The sequence below is a fragment of the Rhagoletis pomonella genome, unplaced genomic scaffold (genome assembly GCF_013731165.1).
Source record: "Rhagoletis pomonella isolate Grant_MI unplaced genomic scaffold, Rhpom_1.0 Rhpom_scaffold_00010, whole genome shotgun sequence".
NCBI lineage: Eukaryota > Metazoa > Arthropoda > Insecta > Diptera > Tephritidae > Rhagoletis > Rhagoletis pomonella.
In genome coordinates, this window is record NW_023458564.1 from 12,268,389 (window position 1) to 12,276,528 (window position 8,140).

Genomic DNA, 8,140 nt, shown 5'->3' on the forward strand with positions numbered 1-8,140 from the left:
TTGCACAACCAAAAATTTTAAATATTTCATATTTTTATGTGGAAGTACCAAGAGCTCTAGTTAAATTCAGTATACTCATCAAGGCGCCGACAAGTACTTTTTCCGAAGCATATAATATGCCGCCCACTGTTGCTGTTACAGGCTAGAAATTAAAAATTGAGATACAATGAAAAGGTGATACACATGCAATATCCAAATAAGCAAATACTTACACCGAGCAGATATAATGTAATCGCGATTACGCGCTGCAGAATCACGATTACAATAGACAATCCCGTCAACATGCCTAGCAGTGTGATTAAGGTCAAAACCTCAACTAAGCGCACAGCTACGGACATTTTGTCTTTCGCAAAACCGAAAATTTATATGCCTTTTCACTCGTTTTATTTTATAAATTCAAAATGTGTTTTGTTTTTTTTTTAGATTTTCTGACTTTTTCTTTCATTATTTTTAATAATTTACTCTCATAGCAACTTTGATCTTGCTAAATTTTTGGATATTTTGCTTTATTATTTATTCTGTCGAAACGCTTTTGAGTGGATTATGTTCAAGCGAAAATGTCGAAAACGAATTCAAGAAGCTTGGCGAACACCATTACCTGGGATATAGAAAAATGCAAATGTTAATTTGTATATACAGGCATACATATCGCACACCGTCTTCAAAAGAGTCACAACTCAAAATTTGGCATTTTTGAGATTATGTGATAAAAATGTACAGATCTTCTATTTACCTTTCAGCGACAGCTGGATCAAATTTTTGTTAAAATTTGTTAAAAAAAAAAAAAATTATTATCATGTGCTAAGAAATAGTTTTTCGCATTTTCTGACATACGTATTATTTTGAGTTGTGACACTTTTGAAGACGGTGTGCGAGATATAGCTAGCTTAGAGCGAAAAATTGCTAAGTCTACTTTTTGTAAAAACTCATATTTTGATGTAGGAAGCAAGAGAAATTAAAAAAGGCATCGTTTTCTAGACTTGTTTTATTTCTTCACGTTTATATTCGATGAAATGAAAATTTGCCTAAGCTACATATCGCACGTTTAATAATATAGAGATGTAACTCAACATTTCCGTTTTTGGAGATTTCATTATCTAATTAATAAGCTTGATAAGAAGAATATGTTGAGGCTAACAGATAACCAAATTTCCCAAATATGGCGAAGATATGTGTATCTGTCTTTTAGTATACCAACTGTATGAATTGATAAAAGTTTGATTCAAGGATGCATTGTAACGTTAATTTTAGCGTTTACCAAAAAAAGCAATCGTTTCTGTTGAAACGATTCTGTTGTTATCGTTTAGGTAATTCTCAAAATAATTCTATTGTGGTTTTGAACGAAAAGAAATTCGATCGTTAATGCTGAAGCTGTAGCATACATTTAGGTGCTAGGTGTTAATAGTGAGCTGGCAATGGCATACAACAACATTTTTTCGTTGATTTATTTTGTTTCGATGTTAACGATTGATGATTTATTTCGTTTCAACGTTGATTGAGTTTTGTTTCGTTAATTCAGCTCCGAAACGAAATCGATTCATATAGTTTGTTGAGCATCTCTGCTTTGATTGCGTTTTTTTTGAAATTTTGAAATACTTCGTTATATTATTAAACTTACGATATAATTTTAAAATTAATACGAAAGATTTTAATTAGCATAGAATCTTTTTGGTTCGTATGGAGTTTTACTTTGCTTTAAACATGCAAAATATTTTAGTCAAAGTTTTGGAAAATACTTATTGAAAATGGCTATTATTTTTTCGTTTCCTGTAAAATTTCTAAAATTGGACTTAACAGCTTTTCACTCTAAACTAGCGATATGTACATATCTATAACTGAGTGGAAGATGGATCTATCTCGGCAGCCAGTTCGAATACGCCCGAACTCAGAAAACTTTTCAAGAACGCCCTACTTCAGAATTGGCTGCCGAGATATCGCACACCGTCTTCAAAAGAGTCACAACTCAAAATAGCACTTTTGTCAGAAAATGCGAAAAACTATTGGGCAAGGGCGACTTTACCTTAGGTTTTTTAAACAAATTATAACAAAAATTTGTTCCAGCTTTTGCTGAAAGATAAATAAAAGCTCTGTATGCATTTTTAGCGCATAATCTCAAAAATGCCAAATTTTGAGTTGTGACTCTTTTGAAGACGGTATGCGATATGCAGGTCGATTGTTGTTGTAGCAGCATACAAGTTCCCCAAAGAGTTTTTGAGGAGAGTTGCTCGAGTAGGTCGATCTTCCACTCAGGTGTCGATATGTGCATGTAAGTGATAATATAATTACACACTCACCAAAGTGTCTGCAATGATACTAAATGATTTCATCATTATCGTCGTGATTTCTTCAGGATCATAAAACTGAAGTATTCGAAATACAACCTTTAATGACATAAAGAAATGTTAGCTCTACTTTTTGGTTTCCAAAGTCTGCAATTGTATTACTCACAATAGCAGAAGCTATAATGAACAATGGCCAAATGACAGCTATTACCAGGCGCATAGCCCATATTATTGTATACCAAGCAATAAGGAATAACCCTATGTAGGCAATGATTGTACCGTAATCGTTAGGCAAATTCATGTTTTTCGTTAACCATTCATAGAGTACACAATGCAGCGGTAAATCCTGAAAATTACAAATCACTTATAAATCAGCCCTTTGGAATTTGAGTTCAGTTTACTCACCGTCCAATTGCCAGCTTCAGTTGATTGAAAAGGCGAATATGACATTTTTATTTCAGAATTTTGAAGAATTTAAATTTGAAAATTTGTTTGAAAGATTGTCGCTCAAAATTTCTGTGCTAAATTGGTCTGTGTCGCTTTTCTACAATGAGTACAAACTTGATATTTGTATTGAGAAGTTCGATAAGTATCATTTAAGCGCTCAGTGGGGTCGTGAATGTAAATGTTGGTACTGTAGTATCGGACTCTGTGTAATTTAATTTAATGACGTGTTTTTTTACTTTCAATTTATTTACTTATGTGGAAACAAAAAAAAATGGAACTGTAAACAAACAGTTAGGCGCGCAAAACTATCGATGACACTATCGATAGTATCGATGTTTTTTATTTTTCGCTACCATCGATTGTTTTTTGGTTCTATCGACAGTCCGACAGACAATTGATTCAGTATTTATTTTAGTTTTATTTCTTATTTTCTTTTAATTTCTTTTAACATCCAAGTTGAACTAAAAATTTGGTTGCTACTCTTTTAAAAGAGGAATGAAAAATTTCGAAAAGCACGGAAAACCTTGCATCTTTTAAAATACCGCTTACTCCAGTAAACAAACTGATACAAATTAAGTTATACCAAAACTTTCAATATTTTCTACTCACCACTATTTACGTTTTAATAAAAGGTTAATAAAAAGCACTACTTTTCAGTTAAAAAAATGGTGTCTTGTTCTTAAAATTCAATTGATGCTGAGTGCTTTATATATGACTTAGGATATCTAAAACCGCAAATATAAAATTTCAAAGTGCCCAATTTTTTCCATTTTCAATTCATTTCAAATTTTCAATAACTTTACTTCTAACTTAATGGTTATACAATAGAAAAACCTGTGCAGTAGTTTACAAGGGTATCCAAACGTCTTTCCGAATATATATGTAAAGAAATATTCATACCAAAATTGAGCGAAAATCATATAAATACGATACTATTGACGATATATCGAGAGTTTTGAAAATAATATCGAATATTATCGACGGTCTGCCTATCGATAGTTTTGCACCTCTACAAACAATAGAACTGCAAGTTTCTCTAGCTTGGATTTCTTATTTTTTACAACTATCGAGTGTGTCTGGACGCTTCTTATTTTTTTCATTACAGTTGAACTATCTTTTTGTATATCGCATTTGTAAATAAATCATAAAGCCTGTCCCCGTACTCTAAGATTTGCAGGATTGGCAGGTTTTACAGGAACAGCTGTTCTCGCCTTTAATACGCCTTATATGTACGAGGCGTACGGGAACGACTTTGGACTAAATCCTGCAAAACCTGCAAATCCTAGACGGTCTGGAACGCACTAATAGTGAAGAAAATAACTAAAACTAAACTGAAGCAAAAAACTGGGGTTCCCCCTCTTCTCCGGCAATAAACAACCAGAAATAAACTAAACTTTTAAATTAAAAAAGTACCCTAAAAAGGGAAACTAATGTCATAGATAGTAGGACGCAGTTTATAAAAAATCGTCACATCAAAATTGGGCGCCAACTTCATACGATACTTTCGACGACATGTCGATGTTTTTAAAACTAATTTCGAATAGTATCGATAATCCGATCATCGATAGCTATGCAACTGTTCAAGCTTGTTTTGACTTTTTTTTCATTTGACAAAACATGTGATTCCAAGAGCTGCCAATGCTCTAGAATTTGGCACCAACGTCAATAGATGTGATTGTTATACCCAACACAAATAATTGCCTAGGAGTCGAATTCCCCCATATGCAATATATATCGTCACTAGACACGAATAAAGGCGTGAGCTCAAAAGTTGACGGCAAAAAAGACGCATAAAAATACTTAAGCGTCAAAGACGCTTAGCACACTTCGCCGAAGTTTTTCATAAGCATCTTTTTTAGCAAAATTTCTTTTCGCGACTTTTTTCGCCATCAAAACACTAGCGCGCCTTTATTCGTGTGACGATGTAATGAGCGTTGGACTTCTACACTTTAAAGCCGGAAAATTCGAATGTACCAACTCCAAAAGTACTCCCAAATATTTTGTCTTACAACAAAGTACATACGCTTATAATTATTTGCCCTTAGTACCGTTTCACACGGTCCGATTGCGAAGTAACTGGTAGCCGGTAAGCCGGAGTTTCTGTTGCTTTCACGCTTGAAGACTTCAGTTATTTCTATATCGCTGAATATTTTACAAACTTTTTTTCAACATGTAATCAAGTTCAAAATCACTATTGAAGGTGGCAGGAGCGAAAGCTTTTATTTTAAACAATGTGAATCTGCAGTGTCAGTAAATAGTTAACCGGCACTCGACAGCCGGATCCAGCAAAGGGAACTCGGCTCCAACCGGGGGTCTGAGAACAACACAACACCATGCAGTTCACGTTTAAAACCGACTGGAGGTTAACCTAGAAAGTGTGAATCGGCACTTATTCTGCCGTATTTGTATCTGGCCTAGGACTTTCATTCCAGCAGCATTTTTCAAAAATAAGTCTAAATTTGCTGTATTGTGGAACGATTTTCCGTCATCCCTTGTCAAATTTGGTTTGGAGATAAACCGGTTTTGGCGTTGTGCCATCTTCAGTGTCATTTTTCGTTCTGAATCAGTCTCCAAACCAAATTTGACAAGGGATGACGGAAAATCGTTCCACAATACATCATACTCCTACCCTGTCGGAAACACAAACAACCAAAAAGAATCTAAATTTGCCTTTGACGTGGTTGCTAACGAGATAATAGGAGGAACAAGTGTCGAAATAAGGGTGAATTTCTCAAAAGTAATCAAAAGGTAATTAAATCGGAATAAAGAGACTTATTGCGATGAAAATTGCTTTTTCAATCGCTGAGGAAACCACTCAACATTTTCTATTTAGCCGAGTCAGCTTCCGACGACGGATGATCTCGGAATGGTGTTACAGAAATATTGCTATAATAATCATTATTTTTTTGTTTTTGGTTTAAGCGGCAAATGCCTTTATTTTCACACTCATTAAATTGAAATTACACAGTTTAATAATTTTATCAATAAAGTTATTTATCATTTCGGTGTGATAGTTTCTCTACTGCATTTAGGCATATAGTTCACATTTTCCATACATATATGTATACATATGTAAGTATATACTCAATGCATCTAATGAATTTCTTTAATCCCCTTTTATGCGATGCGAGAGATTGATCTTTTTGTAACTTCTACTTTGAATTTGTTTTGTTTCCTAAATTTTCCACTTATTTCTTTTTATATATTTTTGTAAATTTACCTTAATGTTAAACTTAAAATTTTCAAATACCATTGTAACGTGTTTTGTAATATTGTTATCAGTTTGTTGTTGTCAATGTACAGGTTTTTCTGCATAATGAATGGTGTTTATGCTCATATTAGGTGCATTCCAGATGCTTCACGATTTGCAGGTTTTACAGGATTTGCAGGAAAAGGTGTTTTCTTAATTCATAAACCTTATGAAATGTGGTTGTTGTTGTTGTTGTTGTTGTAGTGGTCACCTGCAACGGCTTCCTGTAAAACCCTGCAAATCGTGAAGCATCTGGAGCGCAACTATTGCGTCTCCTGTACACTTTTTAAATCAGTGTAAGCACTATAACAAAAATTTGAAACTTAAATCTTAAAAATGATGAACGTTTCCGCTTTATCGAAAAATACTACGCAAAAGAACGCAAATATGTTTAATTAAAAACGTAAATGTACAGCCTTTTATACGGTTGCAAGCATTTCGCAGAGACTCGGCAGATATATGTACATATATCCTGGGCACAGTATATCATATTTTGAAATCGGTTGCTTCGACGCTTATATATGTACATAGTACAATTCAATGCTATTAGAAAGTACAAAACTAAATAAGCCTATGCTCAATGAAAATTCGAAATAATTTGAATTTAACTTTTGCAGAGGACAATTTACGTTCGCTGAGGTCTTAAATTAAGAAAATGTCATTAAATCACACAAACAAATCAAAAGTTATTCAAACCGTTTCACTATCGTCACCTTGGTATATAATATACATACATACATATGTATTGTACTCTTTTGGTTGCCGCATTTTTGATTTTTTTTTAAATGCATTACAAACCTAGACAATGGAGTTATACCTTGCCACTTTAAGCGAGGATATAAAAAGGAAAACTCATATATATATTTATATTGAGCCATCATCACTTGTTGAATTGCATTTACTTATTGATGGACAGACGTTCGACGCTTGCAAGCAACTCATCCGCTGTCTGTGAAACAACTTGATCTTGATCGTCGCTGGTACTCAAATTCTGCAAACGTTGCTCCAGCGCAGATAAATCTTCCAGTTCACGTTGTTGTTTAACCATGTAGCGCAAAATAAGCGTTGTTAGCATGCACATATCTTCAAGTATTTTGGCGGACTCGGGAGTAGGACGGTCGTAGCGTGTGCGTAATAGCCTCAACTTTGCCTCTGCCAATTCCAGTGGGGTTTTACCACTGCGATCATACATATGCACACTGGCACCGCCCTGCAGAAGTACACGCACCACTACGTTAAAATTATTAGAGCTGGCCGAAATGACGGCAAGATGCAGTGGCGTATTGCCTAAAGAATCCACAACATTTGGGTTAGCCCCGAATTTCAGTAGCTGTTGGACGATTTGTATATAGCCACGGCAAGCGGCCAAATGTAGTGGGCTGCGTTTATATTCGTCAGCCGCATTCGGATCCGCTCCCGATTCTAATACACGAGTTAGTAATTCAATATTGCAGGTGGTAGCAGCGGTACGTAGTTTACGACCATTTGACTCTGCTAAAATGTTGTTATAGTTCGAACGCAAGCGCTGCTTACTACGTGTACGTAGCCGCATTTTGAATTGCGAGAGATGACTTCCTGATGGCAGGTTGCTCGGATGAAGCAAGTAATCCGAATTTAGGGGCAGTGGTGGCAAGTGTGGTAGCGCAAAATGTTCCCCGCGATTCAGTTGGAATGCATTCGGACTGAAGTTGGGCCACTCATGTGTGTTGGGCGAGGACGTTGGGGTGGGCGGCATTATGGCCGGTGGAGGTGTAATGTCAATAATTTTAGTCATACTGGTGCCAATTCCCACCGATAAACCATTTCCAATATTAACGGCGACACCACTGACGCCATCGTTGCTATCATTACTAGTCTCTACGCCGGAATCATTCGCGGCCATTGCGTGTGTGTGTACCTTGCGCTCTGCGCTTTGTGATATAAATGATACGTTTTTCTGCTCTCAACTGCACGTTATATAAAGCTTTAGTAGTGATATTACAAATATTCAGATATTTTCGTTTATATTTGGAATATTTTTCACGTTTTCTTAAATAAACAATATTTTTTCACACATTGGAAAATTTTTTGTTTTGTGTATTTTGTGTTTTTTTCCTCTTCTTCGCCTCTTTTTCAATTTTCAATAACACCAGATCTGGCTGTCAAATTTTGTAGTTGCCAG

At 35.2% G+C, this 8,140-nt stretch overlaps 3 protein-coding genes across 3 annotated transcripts in view; all 3 read right to left on the reverse strand.

Moving 5' to 3' along the window:
• The window catches only part of LOC118746411, a gene marked incomplete in the record, with an annotated part of 485 nt that extends 124 nt beyond the window's left edge, over positions 1-361 (reverse strand). Inside the window, 2 exon segments of the mRNA XM_036480266.1 lie at positions 1-142; positions 213-361. Coding sequence (XP_036336159.1) covers positions 35-142; positions 213-338 — 234 coding nt within the window.
• A 37-nt stretch (positions 362-398) lies between these two features.
• Positions 399-2,992, reverse strand: LOC118746410. The gene is made up of 4 exons (XM_036480265.1): positions 2,688-2,992; positions 2,449-2,628; positions 2,295-2,381; positions 399-598 (listed from the first exon to the last, which is right to left on the reverse strand). The coding sequence occupies exons 1-4, from the start codon at positions 2,730-2,732 to the stop codon at positions 548-550; spliced, it is 363 nt and encodes a 120-aa protein (XP_036336158.1). The 5' UTR covers positions 2,733-2,992; the 3' UTR covers positions 399-547.
• A 2,624-nt stretch (positions 2,993-5,616) lies between these two features.
• LOC118746062 (ankyrin repeat domain-containing protein 54) lies at positions 5,617-8,049 on the reverse strand. The gene has a single exon (XM_036479801.1). It carries the CDS (start codon positions 7,859-7,861, stop codon positions 6,878-6,880), a length of 984 nt encoding a protein of 327 aa, XP_036335694.1. The 5' UTR covers positions 7,862-8,049; the 3' UTR covers positions 5,617-6,877.
• Between the last annotated feature and the right edge of the window lie 91 nt (positions 8,050-8,140).

Excerpts from the sequence above, each read along its gene's own strand:
- LOC118746410 (XM_036480265.1), bottom strand. The coding sequence starts at position 2,732 with ATGTCATATTCGCCTTTTCAATCAACTGAAGCTGGCAATTGGACG. Across the intron at positions 2,629-2,687 it reads CTGAAGCTGGCAATTGGACG|GATTTACCGCTGCATTGTGT; the intron begins GTGAGTAAACTG and ends TGTAATTTTCAG. Across the intron at positions 599-2,294 it reads GTATCATTGCAGACACTTTG|GTAATGGTGTTCGCCAAGCT; the intron begins GTGAGTGTGTAA and ends TCTATATCCCAG.
- LOC118746062 (XM_036479801.1), bottom strand. The coding sequence starts at position 7,861 with ATGGCCGCGAATGATTCCGGCGTAGAGACTAGTAATGATAGCAACGAT.